The sequence below is a fragment of the Talpa europaea genome (assembly GCF_964194135.1).
Source record: "Talpa europaea genome assembly, chromosome: 1".
Classification (NCBI taxonomy): domain Eukaryota; kingdom Metazoa; phylum Chordata; class Mammalia; order Eulipotyphla; family Talpidae; genus Talpa; species Talpa europaea.
In genome coordinates this window covers 47,024,349-47,044,454 of record NC_140073.1, presented here as the reverse complement: position 1 = coordinate 47,044,454, position 20,106 = coordinate 47,024,349, and the positions used below count along the sequence as shown (strand labels likewise).

Below are 20,106 nucleotides of genomic sequence, written 5' to 3'. Positions count from 1 at the left end.
AGGAGCTGCCCTCATCCACAATTTAGACCCAGCATCTATGCACTAGCCCACCAGCAGCATTTATTTTCTTGAGTTTTCTCTCTCTCACAAAGAGGGAGATGCTGAGGCAGAGACTTTGGGAAGTTTTCACGTTTTGAAGTTCTAACCCATGTCCTTTTCCTATCAGGAACCATGCTCATAAATGAACTTCAGTGCCACCAGAAACACAAAATAGCGTTAAGGACCACTGTCACCTCACTGAGCTTTGCCTTTTCTCCCTAGGAGAGAGTGCTTTCAGGGGAGGAAGGGAAGGTTCAGCAGAGCTGCAAAGGTTCAGCAGGGCTGCAAAGGTAGTTGACTTCACGATTCTCTTTGGCCAGTTCCTCTGGGACCAGAGTGTGCAGAGTTCTGAGCATGATTACAAGAGTGTGGGTGTTTTTGTTATTAAAAACAAACCAAACCATCCAGATATTCCTTCGTATTGCTACCTGCTGGTAACTTCCCACTTGGATGAGTGGTGAGTCATTTGAAAATGACTTTCATTTTGAGATGAGCGTGCAGACACCAGGACTTGCTGTCAGGGAGCCTGCAGGCACTCTGCCCCTGGTAAGGGCGGGAGGAGGAGAAATCACAGTATCGGTCCAGTCATTTCACAGGTGGAGACGGACCAGGGGCCTAGAGAGTTCAGGAGGCATGTCCAAGGTCCCAAAGCAAGGCAGCTCCCAGTGCAGTGCTCTTTCCATGGCAGTACTCATGGCCAAAGTTTCATTTTGCTCTTGGGAAAGGAGCAGTGAAAACAGGTAGGGAACAGAATATTGTTTTGGGGTTCTATGGAGACTTCAATGACCTCTGTTGTCCTGGTCTCCGTCACCCTGGCTGTGGTTTTTCTTGGTTTCCCTTCTATGGAAAGGTGCATGCTGAGCCAGTTAGCTCATTTTGAATTGGCTAGTGTTACTACCGGGACTGGTACAGTTCCCTTGCACGTGGTTCAGGATATCTTGGCCTGTAAAGAGGCAGAAGGCAATCTGCTCACACTCACACTTGGTTCCACACTCAAACAAACACCCAAATAAACCCTCATTCTCCAGAACAGCCAGATCAGAGTAGCCACAGGGCCCATAGTGTAAGACCCAGGGCTCGGACCAGGACACAGCCTCCATGGGGTTCTGGTTGAGGTAGATGCCTAGGTCCACCCTCCGTTTCTTGCTGACTGGGTGTGAATACAAGAGCCATGATTTTGACAGTTTTGCAGCATCTTTGCCACTAGGATCCTGGCACCCATGTTGGAGCTCCAGGGGCGGAAAACTAACCACACTGCCCTGGCAGCCATGTGGGGGCTCATGGAGCTGATGGTTGAGGGTCACTGTCTGAAAGTGATCACCATGGTCAGTGCTGAGAGCTTCCGCTCGGTATCTGTTTGGTGTCCGTGCACTGCAATACAGTACAGGGTGGCCAGTAGACCTGATCACCTCTGCCACTTCACACTCTACTGTCACTGTGGACTTAATGAGTCTGCCACGGTGCCAGGTAGTTCCTAGGTCATCACTGTAGATCATCAGGGAATGAGGCCTGACTTTACATGGTAGCCGACAGCAAATAGACTGGTAAGGGATGTAGTAGGCATACGCAGGGATCACCAGTCGCCCCGACTGCAGCTGGATGCCATGACCTGGGCCCACAGCAAATGTGGCCCAGTGCTTCACGTCTGGCCCAATGACCTCTTCAGTCAGGTCCCTCACCTCGCTCCACGAATAGCCAAAATCCTGACTATAGATGAAGCAGAGGCGGGCAGCGTTCCTGCCTGACGCAATCTGTTGACACTCAGTGACGTGGTCCCGCACACAGATAAAGAAGAGGTACACGTGGCCATTCTTCTGCTCCCACACAGGACAGGGGTTCATGGTCCGATGCCCAGGTAATGTGGCTTCCATCAGTGGCTTTATGGGTTCCCACTAGAGGAGAGGAAGAGAGTGAGTACAGGAGGGAGAGGAAGACGTGAGGTTCACTGAAAGCATTAGCACGTTTCAGGGATAAGAAATAAATGTATTAGAATCTATAAAATTACAAAGGCCCAAGAATTCACTATATTTTCCACTACTACATGATGATTTTTTTGTTTTAATTTATTTTTAATTTATTTTAATTTTAATAATTTTTAAATTTATTTTAAATTTATTTTAATTTATTTTTGCATAGAAGAACTGGGATGTAGGCCAGAGGTGCAGAGGGTGAGAGGATTCACCAGAGGCAGAGTGGGGAAGAGAACAGGCGGGCTGACGGAAAAGCACTGCTGAGGGGAGCAGGAGGCAGGAAGCCAGAAGACAGGAGAGGTCTGCTGCATCACGAGTAGGCTAGCCTCCTGCTGGGAGTAGAACTCAAGCCACAGTGGCAATAGCACTGAGACTTAATCCATCAGCCACCAGGAAGGCCCCTACACAAAGATTTACAAAGCTGAAGGGAGGCACTGCTAGCTTCTGCACATGCCGGCCCCTCTGTTGGGAGCTCGTCCTCACTGTGTCTAGATGCCCACTCATCCTTCAAAACCCAACTCAAGTCATCTCCTTCAGGAACTTTCCATGAAACACTCTTCCCTGCCCTACCAAAGGCAATGGGTGGCTTCTTCTTTGTACATATAAAAGAATTACAGCACCTATGATATGATACTGTCTTTTTTTTTTTTTTTTTATGTGACTGGTTCTCCTCCTGGACTATCAGTCTTTTGAGGGAAGAAACCAAATTATTTTAAGTTTGCATCTCCAATGGCCAGCACATTAAGGGAAGCGAAGTATTTTTTAAAGAAAAACCCAAACAAAGGAAGAAAAACAAGGCAGATAAATATGGAAGTTTTAGGCAGATAAAGGGAGATTCACGAAGGTTTTTTTTCCCCTTCCTCTACTGCCTGGGGATGCAATTCATCACAGCATTATTAAAAACCCAAGCATGGAGAGGAAGACACCAAATTCAAATGCTGCCTTCATCGCTGATCATGAGATGTTGGGCAAGGTACTTAATCTTTACCCGTTTCTTCATCATTTCAACAGAGGATGTAATCATAGGCTCAACAGAGGAGTCATTACAAGGATGAAAGGAGATAAAGCCTAATCAGGCATGTCACAGACAGGCCTAATCTCTCTAGTAGTTTAGAATGTGGTAAGAACATTTCAAGATATTCAACAGCAACAGGCAAAGAGCAGAAAAGAGACAACAAAAAGAGAGAAAAAAAAAGAAAGTATGTTCAACCTCACATATAAAAAGAGGAAAAATAAAATTAACAAAGTATTTATTGGTAACATCATAAACTTTGAAAACACTCTGTTGCAAAAATATAAAGGAACAGGCACTGTCACATCTGGATGGAGCACAAAATGGTTCAGCACTTATTTAGAACACATCAAAATTACAAACACATTTATATTTTCCCAGCCTGCTGAATTCTGGGAATGTATCCTAAGATATATCTGCTCATCAAATTAAATATTCTAAGATTACTCACTATGGCACTGCTTGAAACAGCAAAACCCAAATATACATCAATGGGGGACTCATTAAATGAACACATAAAGCAGGAGATGAATAAAGAAGGACGCCTTCTATATATTGATAAGGAAAGGTATCCATAATATGTGGATAAATGAACAAAGCAAGTAGAGTGGTCTCTGTTCTGCACATACGCATAAGAAAAGTAAAGTGACTCCAATTACAGCAACTTAGATAATTTGAACAAACCCTTCCACTGAGAACTAGCAATGATAGTTAAATATTAACACAAAAAAAACCTGCTTGAAAGCACCAGCAAGCAAACAAGGAAATGAAGACTTATTGCCTAAGAACTGAGAGAAGTTCAAGTCAGAGAGGCTGGACAGGTATTTTGAGTTCTTTTCCCCTCTCTGGATATCTCTACTAATTCTCAAAGGGGTAACTGAGAGGCTAAGAAGTTGAGCAATTCATTTGACTGCTTCAGGGAGCTAGGACAAAAACTGGAGCCACTGGAAAACTTCCTATGCTTTGAGCTGGAGTCTTAAATACCTAAATCCCAGAGTCAGAGTGAAACCAAACAACCACCCCTCCAGAAACCTGGCTGGCTTTATCTACTGACATGAACATAGACACAGCGTGTGATCCAGTAATTCCATTTCTAAATGTGAAATGGAATTGTGGAGAAACTTGTGCTCTGTTGGGTATATAAAATGGTGCAGTCACTGTGGAAAGTAGTATGACAGTTCCTCAAAAATATAAAAATAGTTACCATATGATCCAGCAATTCCACTTCTAGGTACACGTCCAAAAGAATTAAAGCAAGGTTTCGAAGAGATATTTGCATAGCATGTTCAGAGCAGCATTATCCAAAAGATGGGGGCAACCCAGTCATTTGTGTTGGCAAACTCATTTATTTATCCACAGATGAATGAATAAACAAAATATATGATTCAACAAAATATTATTCAGTATTAAAAAAGGAAATTCTATCATATGTTGCAAGCTGGATAAACCTTGAGGACATTACATTACATGAAATAAGCCAATCACAAAAAAGACAAATACTGCAAGATTTCATTTAATCAAACAGAAACAAAGTAGAATGGTGTTGCCAGAGGCCTGGGGGTGAGAGAGAAAAGAGGACTTATTTAATGTATATAGAACTGTGGTAGAGAAATCTATTGTACACAATGCATATATAGTCAACAACCCTGTAACGTACACTAAAATGGTTAAGAGGAAATTTTTGAGTTAGGTGTATTTTATGTTAGGTGTATTTTACCACATTGAAAAACTGGGAGTGAAAAAGATGCTGGTTTTAGTTGACTCTGTACTTAGCATTAGTCAACTGTTTTATACAGTTGTCAAAGAAGTAAATGCTACTTTATCTCAGGCTGCAAAAAAAAAAAAAAGAATTAAAGATGGAATAGCAACCTCATTGCTGAAATGATCAATCTGTCCCTGGAATACTCACTGAATTTTGAGTAGTCTTTGAAAAAGAACATCCAGACAACCCAGACCAGATCCTAAGGACAGTAAGCACAGTTTTCATGGAACCAGAAACCAGGTCAGGACTATGGCTTAATGAGCAACTAACAGAACCAAGCAACTAACAGAAGCTGTTGAACTCAGAAAATCAAAGACTAAAAGGGTATGGACACTACTTTCAGGTACATCAAAGAGCAGTTCCCGAGAAAAGGGACTTTCTATTTTGTGCAGATTGGCGGCCCAGGAACTGCCCGAGACCAACAGTGATTTTATAGAGAAGTATAATCATTCCAAAAGAAAAGTTGCAATAGGATTAAATCCACATTCAAGGAGTTGTGTAAGGACACCTTTTATAGAAGATGACTAATGTTGAATATCCACTATGTAATTTCTATTATTAATTTCATTTTGCAGATGGTGAAATGGAGAAGGGTCAAGTATCCAAGGTCACACAGTCAATACATGGTAGGTCTTGGCTGACTCCAAAGCTATGCCCTTAATCACTATTATTAGCTGCAATGCAATACAGAAGACTTCTGTATTAGGGGAAAAATTGGGCTAATGAGTCTTCTAATTTCAAGATTTTACAATTAGTTAAATCAGAGAATGAAAGTGAATAACATAGAGAATGAATCAAATTGGGCACATTTGTGAATGAGGTTATTTAACAGATATGATATAAACATATAACTACTCAATGGCCTATTATATAAAGCACGATAATATGAGAACAGGCCAGGTCTGTGCTCCAGGCAGCAAAGGAGCTAGAACTCCAAGCTGTGTTGCAAGCTGGGCTGCAGGGCTGGGCTCTGTGCAGGTCAGTGAAACAAGCAGGAGCAAAGGAGCCATAAAGACTCACAATAAGATAAGATAAGCAGAACATTCCCCCACAGGAAAATGTGAGCAAGCCATCAAAAGCTAAGACAGAGGTTGCTGACAAGGCCCGCCTTCGGTAGAACAGTACGTGCATTCTAATGGCAAAACAGGGCATCTGTGGACTAGAAGCTTCAATGCTGAGATTTCTCTAGCTAGAAAAGCAGAGCAGGTTAGGATTGAAGTATCTATTAGAAAGATACACACACACATATATAAATATATAGGTTAAAATATATATTAACATATAGTAAAATACATATTTATAAGTATATATACATTTGCTTTTATTAAAAAATAATTGTTTTTCTCTCCAGAAATTCACTGACAAGGTCAAATTCATTGTCTCACTTGATCCTCTCTTTAATTTTCTCTGGGAGATAAAGGAGAATGAGAGGAAGAAGAACGGGATCTGAAATAACCCCGAAGTTCATAGCCTACGGGCAGCAACCACACTGTCCCTCACTAAAAAGCAGTAAAATCATAGGCTACTTAGGGGCGAGGGTTCAACCCCAGTTCTTCCACTTAGTGCGGGTGTGCCCACGGTGAGTCATTTAATTCTCAGCCCCCATTTTCTCCTGTAACGTGGGGATAATAACCTCACGTGAGGAGTTTAGAAGCGGGTAAACGAGGAGGATTATGAATGTGTTGGTTTTTATCCTCTCCCTGATTCTCTGCTAACGGGTTGTGAAACACCAGTGTCCCTCAGCAAAACTGGACCGACAGGGCTCACTTCCCTGGGTGACTTACGAAGAGGGAAAACAATGTGAATGGAAGGCACACCACGTGTTAGTTTCATGTGAGCAAACTACAGAGGTCTCTGGAGTCAGAGACTGAGTGTGCAGCCTGTTTCTATTGTTTCATTACGGCCCTGTGACCTTGAGCATGGGAACCTCTCTCTGAGCCTCAGTTTTCCCATCTGTAAAGCGAGACTGATGATAGTTTCCATCAGAGTGGCTGTGCGGATCCAAGTACTAAGTGAGAGCCACTGCTTTCCAATTTTTCCTCCTCAGCACTCACAGGGCTTTCCCTGCCCTGATAAAGAAAAGTCACAGACCCTGAAGAGCTCTGCGCAATGTGGGAAGAAACCTTGGCCCAGGCCAAGATCTGGGGTGAGGAGTCACCTGTACTGAGTGCCCAGTCCTCCACCCTCTCCTCAGCACCATGTGGAGAGCATCCTCATCCTTGCACGTGGAACGCTTCTCTGCAAAGGCCAGGAAGGTACAGCTGGGAGGGATGTAGAGCAGGGCTGGGATCCGGTAGGTGATCCCACTCTTGTCTTCCTGCTGGAACAGAGGGCTGGTGAAGGAACACGCTGTCGCTTCTTCCACGACCTCTGCAAGGATAGGAGGCAGTTAAGCGTGTGTCCGTACCTAAGTGCTGGTTCGTATCCAAATTCTGCTCTATCATTCCATTTCTGTAGATCCAGGGCAGCTCAGATTTACTCAAATGTTTATTATTTTTTTAATGTAAAGGTAACATCATGATCTTAACAGCACACAGCAAAATGCATCTGATTTTCCAAATCTATGCTCTAGCCTCTGTGGGGATCCTGTTCAGCCTGTGTCATGTGTGTCCCTCCAAGGGCTTCTGCCAAGCATCCAGGCATATGACCAGCCCGATGGTTTCAAATGTCAGTTTCTTGGCTTGGCATTTTTTAGGCCATTCAGGTAATATAAATATAAACCCAAAACCATATGAGGGAATGTCTGTGGTTAAGAATTCTCCAGGGCAACTTTTTCCCTTTACTGGGGCCTAGAATAAGAGGCAATCTTTTTAGTCACCTCACTGTGTCAGCAGAGAATTCCCTTTTCCCTAGTCTACCCTATCAGAGGGTGCAGATCAGACAGAGCTTGTATATTTCCAAGACACCCAGCTTCATCCTTCAAAGTCTAAACCATGTGGCTCTGTGGTTTCATTCACTGTAATAGGAAGTCTACTAAACCCCCAATTTCTAGGTAAGTGAGACCAGCAAACATCCAGGGGAGCTAAGGTCATGTTAAGGGGCTGAGTTTACTCTTGGTTTTTAGGCCCCTGAAAATTTATCTTACTTTCCTGAAAATTCAACTGTGAAGGACGTTGCTATATTTTCCTGCCATTTTAGGGGTAAGCTAGCCTGCCATAATGCTGAAAATGGGAGTTTCCAAGTACACTTCTCAGAGGAAATCAGGTGTTCTACTTCTCAGAGGCCCAAAAAAGGAATCACTCCAGGCAGAACAAGACTTAGAATTCTTCTTTTCCCCTCTCACCATTCAAGCTCTATCTTATAAATCATTTGTAAAAGCTATCAGGTTGTATGAGTGAGGCTCCTAAGACTTTACTCATTGACTTAATTAATATTTCTGGGTCCCTGCTCCAAATCAAACTATGAGGTAGATATTGAAGAGACAAGAATCAGAGGTTCCTGTCTTCAAGAAACCTGCATACAAGCGAGGTAAACAGACATAGAGTATTACAATATGATGCAATAAGCACCACTATAGAGGTAAACCTGGCATGCAGGAAAAGAGAAAAGGCGTCTGTCAAAATCAAGGAGCAGAGGATTTAGGGATGGTAATAACTGAGCCAAGCAACCCTGTGAAGTATCTCCGCTACTCTTTGACAGGAACATTCTTCTTTCAGATAGTCACAGAACTCCCTCCCTCCCCTCCTTTCCTGACAACTTCCCTGCTAACCCCTTTCCCTGTTCTGAGCTCCATATCATCTTGCCATCCATGCAGTCTCCTTGTTTTATCCTACAAAAGTTTCAAAAATAGCAGATATGTCGGTTTTATTCACCACTATACCTTTATACCTAAAACCATGCAGGGTAACTGAACAGGCACTCAACAAATTTCTTGAGCGGTTGAGCTGGATTTTAAAGGATGAATAACTGATTACCCAATTGAAGGGTGAAAAGGAAAAGAGCAGAGGAAATGGGTATGAAAAGCCTGTAACAGAAAACATAGTGAGCATGTTCTAGTTTTTTATTTGAAACCTGTGTTGATGTGTTGATGATGATAATAATAACAGCCACAATTGCAATTCCCCTTCTTAAATGCATTCAAATCCCTCTATACCTCAGCAAGAGATCACCTGGTACACTCAAGTTAACACTTTAATTACATGAGTTAATACCAACACTATCAATCATCAGTCATCATGTGATTACTAATAAACATATAAACAGGAATTCTCTAGGTGATAAGCAGAATGAAGCACGGGGCAGGCATGCAAGGAATGAAACATTAAGTGGAGCAAGCACCAAAGAAGGAAAGCGTAACTTGTCAAACGGGACTGGATTCATGGTACTTCTTAGTGTATATGACCTTGCAATAGTCACTTATCTCTTCAGGCCTTGGATTCCTTATTTGTAAAGCATGAGTAATAATACAAAAACCTACTTAAGGTGATCAATTTGGAAAACTACTCTGAAGTGCGTTATAAACTTTAAAGCACAATCTAAAAGTTTTTATCATCAATTTCGATGTCTCCACAAATTCACTATGGCTTTGCTACAACTTTAACAATTAAAATTGTTATAATTAATTTTTATTATCATGTTGCTGACCATGCTGATCATGTTGATGACAGTGGTAACACAGGAGTTTTGGCCCCTGCACTGACACCCAAGCTATTTCAAAAGAACCATATGCTGGGAACTAGGGATAGAGAAGAATCATATATAATTCTGCCTTGCAGGTGTTCATTTCATCAGAGAACTCAAATTATGAACTGCTGCTTCAAAAACCACCTTTCAATCAAGTCCTCCCTATCTTGGTAGGAGAGGCTACCGTGTAGCTGGGACGATGAAGTCTGACCTGCCTCTGACAGTGACTAGCAAGTCACTTAACCTCACCTCTGGGCCTTAGTTTCCTCGCTTGTAATGGTGCTAACATCATCTGTTTCTCCAGCTCGCATTCGGGGTCCCCCACCCCCTCAGGCTGGGTTTCTTAGGCCCTGATGGTGCTGCCGAACCCATCCCCAGGGTCAAGGCGCCCAGCTTTTCGGGAGGCTCTCGGGTGTCGGCCCGGCTCACCTGCGCGGCACCCCAGCTCCTCCATCTCTCTCAGCTGGGGTGCGCAGGGCTTGGTCCTCGGGACCGACGCCGAAGCCGGGGAGAACGGCCGAGGCTGGGAGACACAGGGAGCGAGAGCGCGGACCCCGACAAGCGGCACGGAAAGCCCAGCGACCGCCAGGCTGACAGCGCCGGCCCCGGCGGGGCGCGCGGAGAAGCCCGCGGGGGCGGGGAGGCGGGGCGCGGGGCGCCGCGGGGGGAACCCCGGTTGGCCGCCGCCGGAGCCAGCTCCGCCCCCGCGACCTGCCCCGCCCCGCGCCCCGCCTCGCGGGAGCCCGGCCCGGCCTCTTCCTCTCCGGTCACCACCCGCCGCAGCTCAGGTGCCGGGTCCGCACCCTCCATCCCGGGCCGCGGACGGCTTCCGGGCCGCGGACGGCCGTGCCCGCTGCGCGATTGGCTGGCGGCGTCCACAGGTGTCGCCGCCTAAAACGTCCCTGAGGAGCTGCTGGGCACGGCGCGAAGGTTCCGGGCTTCTGAGGGGCCGCCCCCGAAAGGCCGGGGACTCAGAGCCCTGGCCGTCGCTTAAAAAATTATATTGGTCTCCCTGGTGGCTCAGCGGTTGAGCGCGGGGTTTCAAAGCTGCCCGCAGCCTCTGCAGCACTGGTTCGATTCCCGGCTCCTCCCCAGCCACCAGAGGAGGGTCCCACATGGCGCGCAGACCTCTCCTGCCGCCCGCTGCTCCCCTCAGCAGTGTACTTCGGTCCTTCTGCCTGCTCTGCTCCCCGCTCTGGCTCTGGTGAATTCTCTCACCCTCCCGCGCTTCTGACTGTACCCAGTGCTTGTATAAATAAATAAATAAATCTTTAAAAAAAATTATATTGACATATATGCTATGTGTGTGTATTAATACTGTTACAGGACAGGGAGAGGGGTAGCCCAAGCCCCGCAAACCTGCCTATTCTAAATGGGTTCTGCCATCCGCCGCATCAACACAAAACATAGGAGACTTTAATGGGAAGGAACTTTAATAAAACTAGGAAACAATACAGGTAAGGCAAAGAGTCTAGTTTCTAAATGAAGCACCCAAAGTTACCCGTCCCCTCGTGGGTAAAAGTCCATCCAAATGGGATTGGCCCAGAGCAAGGCCCCAAAGCCTGCCACACGTCTAAGGCATCTTCCAGTGGGGACCCACAGAAAAGGGCCAGAAACAACCAGACAAGCCCGAAAGGAAAGGAGCAAAATCAACATCAAGATAAAAGCTGCCATTGTCACCTCCCCATGGGTCTCACCCACGTCTGTGTCACCCAGTCCACGACCCAAAGACAAGCGCAGTTTCTTCACGAGTCTTTAGGCTCCATGCGCCTCCTCCAGGTCTCCTGGCTCCATCCTGCTTCCTTCCTTCCTCAGTCTCTTCTGCAGCTTCTCCTCTTCCTGCTCAGCTCCACCCTTCCTTGGGTGGGGCAAGGAACCTGGAACCTCCCCCTTTCCTGGGGACCACCCTGTTACAATACCATTTGTATTTGATTATAATCCAGTGAATAAAATGAAAACCCTTGAATGCATATTGAAGTCAACAATTGAATAAATAGGGAAGGACACGCTTTCTTTTCTTTACAACGGAATTTCAAGTAATAAACGCAGGCTGTGTGCCGACGATTTTAAACTCAGTATGGTTGATGCTGATTTCCTGATTTCCTACTTGGATTCTGGAATTTTGCTACCTGCCAAGCAGAGGGTGCCCACATGTTCAGCCTGCAACAAAAACTGGGGGTGCTCTAATGGGTTCCACCTAGGCAGAAATAAGGCACACACGTCGCTGCATTTTCATTGCTGGGGGAAAGGATGCTTCATGCCATCTCTCATGACAGAGAAGACAGCCTAAGGAAGCCTACACGTGGACACCTTTCCCCCTGCATATCAGATGTGTGTCCTTATTATATTGCTTTAATACATCCTAGCAGTGAGTACAACTGTATGGTGAGTCCTGTCGGTCATTAACCTAGGGATGATCTTGGGAACCCTCAACCAAATACAATATATAGAGTTTTAAAACAATAGTATGTATTGATATATACCATTATTATATATACTCTATATTATGTATATATCTACATATCATGTGTATTATATGTATATACTATATATTTTTTTTTTTAAATTTTTTTTAATTGAGGCATGTTTCATTTATTTGTTTGTTTGTTTGTTTTGTTTATACATGCACTGGGTACAGTCAGAAGCGCGGGAGGGTGAGAGAATTCACCAGAGCCAGAGCGGGGAGCAGAGCAGGCAGAAGGACTGAAGCACACTGCTGAGTGGAGCAGCGGGCGGCAGGAGAGGTCTGCGCGCCATGTGGGACCCTCCTGCGGTGGCCGGGGAGCAGCCGGGGATCGAACCGGTGCCACTGAGGCCGCGGGCAGCTTCGCAACCCAGCGCTCAACCGCTGCGCCACCGGGGAGGCCCTATACTATATATTATTAATACATGTTGTTATCAATGGACACATGTATGAAAAAAATACATGGGAATAATAAATACTATCAATAATTCCAGAATAATGGTCACCTTCTGGAGCACAGTTAAGTAGAATGTGATTTAGGATACTAAGGGATTTCAATTGTATCCGTAATTTTTTTTAAGGGTGGCAGTAGTTTCATGGTGTTCATTTTATTATTCTTTAAACCTTACCATTTGCCTAAAATATTTCATTTTTGTAAATTAGCTCATATGAAGTCTGAGGGTTCTTCAGCGGCTTCAAGCTCTCAATAGGCATACACTGTGGATCACCAAGCAAATTTCAGAAAAATATCTAAAGTCAATGACAAATCTCAATTCTTCTTTGACTGGTGTCTCAGCCTATGCCTGAGGCAGTGGGATTTAGTAGCAATCTCTACATTTGGATGGAAGCAAGAGATCTTTGCTTCAATCCTGACTTCCTACTTTCTAGCAGTGACTGGCAAATGAGTTAACTTCTGTGCATCAGGTTCCTCACCTGTAAATGGATACACTTGGCTCTATCTTCATTCATGGCTCAGCCCAAGTGAGTTTCATTTCCTACATAAGGATCTCCCAGTTTCTATGCTGAAACAGTCACTCCTTTTCAAGCCTCCATAGCACTTTGAACCAATGGCTTCTGATGAATTTTCTGAGAATGCTACTCCATTGGCTTCATCTGACAGAAAAGGAACCAAACCATTCTATCATTGTCACGCAGTATTTAATTATGGATACTATCACCAGAACTCCAAGCAACAGGCTGAGTCCAACCTGCAGAACTGACTTCAAACTTACCCAAGGGCACTGACTTAGCCAGCTGGAAAAACAAACAACAAAAACAAACATAAGCCATCATGATCTACCTTAGAAAGCCAGGTGTCATTCTCTAGTTTATGTGTTGACTTTGAAACTGGCCTGAGGCATTAATTTAAGTACAACTGGGTATATTACCATTGCAGACTAATCACCACATAAGGAAATCAAGAGTAGTCTACCATCCACAACCAAACCTTGGTGGTCAGGACGGTGTAATGGCAGGACAGGCCACATTGAGGTTTTCTATGATCCAGCAGACTGAGTAAAGGAGGAGTCAGAGTCCTCAGTGGTTTTGCAGGTTTTTATTGGGATTACCAGGTATACAGCAGGCAGGGGCGCTGGGGTCCTGTAGGCTGGCAGGCCTCCCAGCCCCCAGCAGGTCTTTCACTCTGGGCTCTCCGGCCTTCTCTCGGCTTCTACTGGCATCCCCGCGACGCCGCCCTTAAAAGCCCAATCGAATCCCATCTACCTATGCCCACACCCTACTCCAGGTGCCTGCCATCGGGCATGCATTCAGGACCGAAGGGTTCCGTCATCTATCCTAATGGCGGGAGGGTAGAAAAGCCTGATATCTTTTATCTTACCCTACAGATGGTCATTTGTTATTTCTGCTTGTCTTGCAGGAATAGCAGGGAAGGCTTGCAACAATGCAGCAAAAATACCCCTACCTATTTTAAACAAGGGGAAAAAACTTGATTTACCTTAAGTTGATAAGTTGTTTCAGAGCATAGACCCAGGAGGGTGTTCCTTCTCCTTGTGGTGATAGCTCATCGCCTAGACCCGATATAGCTGTGGAAGATGCCTGACTTGTGGTCAAATGCATAACATTCACAGGCAAGGGTGCGCAGTCTGGTTTGGATCCAAATTCATGTTACACCATGATTTAGCAGAAAGCAATTAATCAAAGTCTACGAACTTGCATTTTCTACACATGTTCTTCAACCCTGTAAATACTACTCAAGGTCCCATCCTCAGGGAGTGGTTTGAGAAGCCTGCCTCCAGTCTTCAGCCAAGTGACCCTGCTTTAACAGGTTCTTTTCTCAAAAGCTGGTGGCACGTTTTTGTTTCTGTGCCATCAGCTAAGTAGTGGATCTACTAACCATGCTGGCTAGTGAACTGAGGTTGACCTGATTTTCATATCAACTTTTCTAATAGTGTAACAGGGTAGTCCCCTTTCTAACAACAGGACAGCTCTTAAGATACGGCTAGCCTTCTACAGGGTGTACATAAATTAGCCAGTCACCCCTCCCAAAGCCCCCATGTAATTATTGACCTCAAAAAGGAAATCATCTGTTACATCCACAAACAAGTTTAATTCAGGAACAAAAAAAGGAGAAACTGGCAGACAAGAGTACATTCTCAGTAAGAAAAGGAAACAGGGGGAGACGCAAGACATTATGGATTCTGTAGTTTGCTGGTTTACCAATGCTGGTAATCTCTACCTCCCAACCTCATTTGAATAGGCCTGAATATTAATGTTCACATAACCAAGGGTAGATTAATTTTGGAGCAATCTCCATAGTCATTTGAGGACCAGATGATCTAGTGGTGGTGTTTCTTTAAACACTTGATGGTTGCTTATGACCCCTCCTGTGGTGTAAGGCACCATGTTTTCGGAGACAAAAACAAACATGCTGGCTTTCACACAGTCCTAGGAAAGAGTACCAGGGCCATTTATAATGTCCCTGTTTACAACTGTTGGGGTCTTCTAACAGGGGCACAGGCTGATAATGTCCTTAATGTGGCCTTCTAGCCACAGGCTCCTGGAGAGCCCTAATAGAGCATTCAAGATACTGTGACATCTTACTGGGGACAGTTGTATTCAGTGACCAAATTGCCATACTAAGCTGTAGTAACCTGGATGAAATAAGAAAGACAGTCACAAATCTTTTGAATTTATTCGAGTGAATTCCAACATTCAATGAAGATGGAAGACCCATCAAATACCTTAAGTTGATAAGTTGTTTCAGAGCATAGACCCAGGAGGGTGTTCCTTCTCCTTGTGGTGATAGCTCATCACGTGGACCCAATTTAGCTGTGGAAGATGCACAAACAAGGGTGCGCAGTCTGGTTTGGATCCAAATTCAAGTTGCTATCAGCACTTTGTTGAGTGGCTTTTGCAATCAAAGCTGTACCATTGTCAGACTGCTTATGGTGACGCAACAAAAACATGAGATAGATTTGTGATTTGTCTGGAGGATTGGAGTTGACTGAGTGGACTAGAAGAGTAAAACTGTAATTATAAGTGCCCAAAGTGGTGAGGCACTACTGAGAACCCCGAAAGGGAACCCAAGCTCTCAATCTACCTGGAGTGGGTGGAGGCCTTGATCCATTTGGCCTCCCTCACAGGTTGGCAAACAGATCTTCTGACTGGGGTCTTATGCTTTGTGCCCAGGCAAATGATGGTGAGTGAAATGCCATCTCTGGTATGAGGAGGGCTCTAGGCAACAACAGTGGTAATGTGAGTGGTACAGGCTCTGTTGGAAGTTTGATTCCAGTTGATCTCATCAATGTGTCACCACTGTGGGCATGGCATAAATGACGCAAACAGTTCAACTAAGAGCTATAATTCATTTCTAGTTTATGGCCCCAAAGAATGCCTTTAATCTAACCATCTGTAGTCTTCCAAGTGACACACCTAAAGACTAGAACTGAGTCAGTAAACATATATCTGATCCCTAGAAATACCATCTAGCAACCAGCCAGTTTTCAATTTAGCCAGTTGTGTTCATCAACCTCACTGTAGTCAGTCTTCCAGAATGGTCACCAAACACCAGCAGCTTTTAACTTAGCTGGACCATCAGTGAAGCAGGCCCAGGCTTTTGACTGGGACAATCTCTGTGACTCAATGGCCTCACTGAGCCAGTGGTTTTGCTCCAGGTGTCTGGAGCATCCTTCCTCCATGGGAGGAGCTGTTACTTTCTCATATGAAACTAAGAGGATCAGGCAGGTGCATCCCCAGAACACACCACTTTCATTTGATGGAAAATTGCTGGGCTTTTTTGCTAATTGTTGAATTAACAGACCCAAAACTGGAATTATGAGGTTTTCACTAGTCAGATGTTCAGTTTCAGCAGTAACTCTTCAGTAACCAAGTAGCTGTCTATATATTTTTTTAAGATTTATTTATGCACACAAGAACTGGAGTACAGGCCAGAGGTGCGGGACGTGAAAGGATTCACCAGAGACAGAGTGGGGAGCAGAACAGGCAGACTGACTGAAATACACTGCTGAAGGGAGCAGTGGGTGAGACAGGAGCGGCCTATTGCATCCCTGGCTGGCCAGGGATCGAATTCATGCTGCAGAGGCTGCAGATAGCTTCACAGTGCCACGCTTAACCCCTTGCGCCACTGGGGAGGCCCTATATTTTTGAAAGGGTGCTTGGTGCCTGCACAGGGCATGTTGCACTGGGAAATGGCCTGAGTATGCCAGCAGGCACCAAGTTTTCAACTGAAAACTGAAAAGCTGTGACTTTTATTTCTCTCCTCTTAGGAGTCTATTATTTTTGTTAGACTACCTGAGAGCAGAGCAGACAGGGATTACTTCTGAATATGCAGTAGTCCCTAAATGGGAGAAGCATGCTCAGTTCCACTAACAAATAATTTGGATCAATAACATTGATGTGAAAACCTTAAAAAGTAATAATCCAATCAGTCCTATAAGGGTTCTCTAAGTAATTTTACCTTTCCCATTGCAAACTTTGCCCAAGCCCTACCAGTTGAAGTCAAGCACTTTCCACCTCTTGGCAGTTTAAAGAGGTTGGAGGCCACAGCCACCAAGGTAGTTTTGCTCTCTCCCAGTCATGAGAAAGGGGACTTCAGAGGGTGGGAGAGGCTAGCCGGTGGGGGTCAGCTGGGTCAGTGGGAAGGCTTCTCTCGACTCCTGCTCCAGGGTGAGGTCTGACTCTGCCTTTGTGTACCACCTGGCTTCGACAAGCACCTAGTGCTGAGACTGCCATTTTGATTGGGTTTTCTTCACTTCCTGCATACCACCATAGATCTGCCCCTCAGGACTTAATTATCCCAGCACCCAGGGCTCCCCGTCCCCACTGGACCAAATAAGATGGTGACTTAGATCCTTACATACAATAGAGCTGTAAAAGGGGCATCTCTCCCGTCCTCAAAGATTCCCCAGTACACAAAAATTTTTTCCTCAGAGACAGAAGGATTAGAGGAGTCAGAGTGAGAGGTATGTGTGTGTGTGTATGTGTGTGTGTGTTTTGGTCTAGTAAGCAAGGTCATATGTTTACTTTTGTTGTAAGTGACTATCTGCCTGGACTCAACTTATTCCTACTGTCTTGGAGTCATTAAATCTCTATATCCTTATTGCTGACATTTATTTCACCTTTGGGGAGCCCTTTATTCACCAGTCATGTTTCCTTTAGCTGGGGCCACAAAACATCAAAACATCCTCTCTCCTCCTGACAAAGGAGAGTGAGCAACTATGTAGGTGCCATATTGGCTGTGTTTCAGTCCTACCTTCTGCTCCTTGTCTTGACATATTAACAGGTAAGAGGAGGAACTGTGGTCCCCACTCTCACTCAGCAGCAACTGCAACCAGACCCCAGGGGATCTACTCCTAACCCTTTACCTGGTCCACATCCTTCTCTTTTAGAAAGGCATATCTGTCAGAATCCCATCCTTGTCACCAAATTGTCAAAGTAGTTTACGAAGGGCCTAGAACTTCATCCTGCCTGCAAATAATTTAGCCTACTATTCTCTCATAGATATTGCTGAAAGACACAAGACTCCTGTACTGAAGAGCTTTATTACTCACAGAACAAGCAACAGGAGCATGTTTGTGCCAGTTCCCCCCACCCCACGGAAAAGTGACAACAAAAGCCCTAGATGGATACCTACACATGTAGTGGGTGGGTTGTATCTAAGAAAAAGAACTCTGAACTTGGTGGAGGGGGGTGGGGGGAGGGGGTGGGGGGAAGGAATTCAACACTTTCATAGTGAACAGTAGGCAAATCTATTCCTAGAGAAGCGACATTACCTCTTCTTGCAAGGTCAGTCAACAGATCACTGAGACAGGGCCCTGAAGAGTGGTCAGGCTTTTGTGTTTATACAAAGCAAGAACATGCAGGGATGCTCAGGGCTCATGGCAGATTGCCTCTCCCAGCAATCTGTCATTCTGCAGTGGGTCACTTTTGACAGGTTTATAAACCAAATGCCCAGCACTGTAAGTCTGAATATGACTTTTTCACAGGGAAATCTCTCCCAAGGGAAAAGTTCCCTGACAGCAGCCAAAACGCACTGCAAAAAATTCAGAGACCTCTACTGTTGTCTCTGACTGGATCTGAGGTTGGCATGACAATCCTGCAGAAGTTGCCATTCTTCCTGAACACGCATCACACAAACTAAGTCCCTCATCTCTCAACTAATCCAGTCAAAGTTTTAATAATTCCCTAGGTTTCTGCCCAAAGTAGTAAGGAATTTCCCTTCTTTTATGCTCACGCAGCCATGTATCTCTGTAACTGCCATCTGAAAGGTGCAACAATGCTGCCCACCCCGGATGACTATTATAGGCCAGTGGTTACAATGGGGCGGACCCGAGGCTGCCTGTCAGGTCAGGGAAGTCCTCCTGCCCAGGGAAGCGTGGGCAAGTATTTGAACCTACTTCCCAGTACTCAGAGCCTCCAACTCCCTTTCCAATTCCTCTTCTCCACAAGCAATATGTACTGAGAACATAATATTCTAAGGGTATCACACCAGATTGTCAAAAAGAACCATGGTACACAAAAGATTAAGAATCTTTGTTGATGATTCTTATAAGAAATAGTGGATGAAATCAGTCATCTGAGCCCATATGCTTTCAGGTTGGGTTTTTAAAAATATTCTATTTAAGGACCTCCCCGGTGGCGCAGCAGGTTGAGCACAACGCTGTGAAGCTGTCCGCAGCCTCTGCAGCATGGGTTCGATCCCAGCCGGCAGGAAGATTCCCACATGGCGCAGCAGACCTCTCCTGTCTCGCCTGCTGCTCCCCTCAGCAGTGTGTTTCAGTCAGTCTGCCTGTTCTGTTCCCCTCTCTGTCTCTGGTGAATCTGCTTACCCTCCCGCACATCTGGCCTGTACCCTGGTTCTTGTATGCATGAATAAATCTTTAAAAAAAAAAAAAAAGAATATTCTATTTAAGGACATAGGAAAGCATGCAGTCTACAAAAATATGTCAGTGCAATACTTGCAGTTTTCCCAGAGATTTGCATCAGGGACACAAGGTTTGAAGCAGGGATGGGGGGGGGGGGGGGGGAGGGAAGGGAGGCAAGCCAGGAATGGATGTAAGGTATGGAGAGTTGGTGAAAAGAGCTCTAAAACTGAGGGTTAACTTGGACTCAGGAGTAAGTTGGGCCCAGTAACTTGGAACCAACTTGTGTGTATTCAAAGAAACTTAGTATTTTTTTTCATTTCCTAATGTTTTGAAGCTAAGATTGTTTCTAGAAATATGTAGCAGCATCAGACATCAAATCCACATTAGCAGTTGAAATATACCAATAATGAAAACATTAGCTATCTTTCCCTACTCTCATCAGTGGTCTTATTTTGGAAGACCTAAGTCCATTCTTGGCAGATGTGAGGAGAGCTAGGAGGTTCACATGATGGATGTCAGGGCTTCCTGGGGGGGAGGGTAAGAGCAGCCCAGCAGCATTCCTAATGGCCTTGTGCCCACCTGGTTGGCCCACCTGGTTTCAACAGGTGTTGAAAGCAGAACAGGGGCACTCTGCAGCCTCACCAACTGCACTCATGCTGAGGCTTAAGCCTGTTCAAGTGATAGGAAACTATCCTAAGATACCACATGTGCAAGAAGGAGTGAAGTGGGGAGAGATCAAGTACAACCCATGACTGGCTTGCTAATCCACTGCTATTGCAAATCTATTCTTTCTTAACCTGTTTCTGGAGACATGGAAAACCTTCAGAGCACCATGAGGCCTAAGAAATCTCACATTGGGATTATAGGCAGATGCAAGGGATTACAACACTCGT

At 45.0% G+C, this 20,106-nt stretch overlaps 1 protein-coding gene across 1 annotated transcript; it reads right to left on the bottom strand.

Annotated features, from left to right (window-relative positions):
- Positions 1–905: 905 nt before the first annotated feature.
- NEU3 (neuraminidase 3) lies at positions 906–10,216 on the bottom strand (the record flags this gene model as incomplete). The annotated part of the gene is made up of 4 exons (XM_084249585.1): positions 906–1,931; positions 6,942–7,153; positions 9,836–9,929; positions 10,118–10,216. 4 exons carry the CDS (start codon positions 10,214–10,216, stop codon positions 906–908), a joined length of 1,431 nt encoding a protein of 476 aa, XP_084105711.1.
- Positions 10,217–20,106: the final 9,890 nt, after the last annotated feature.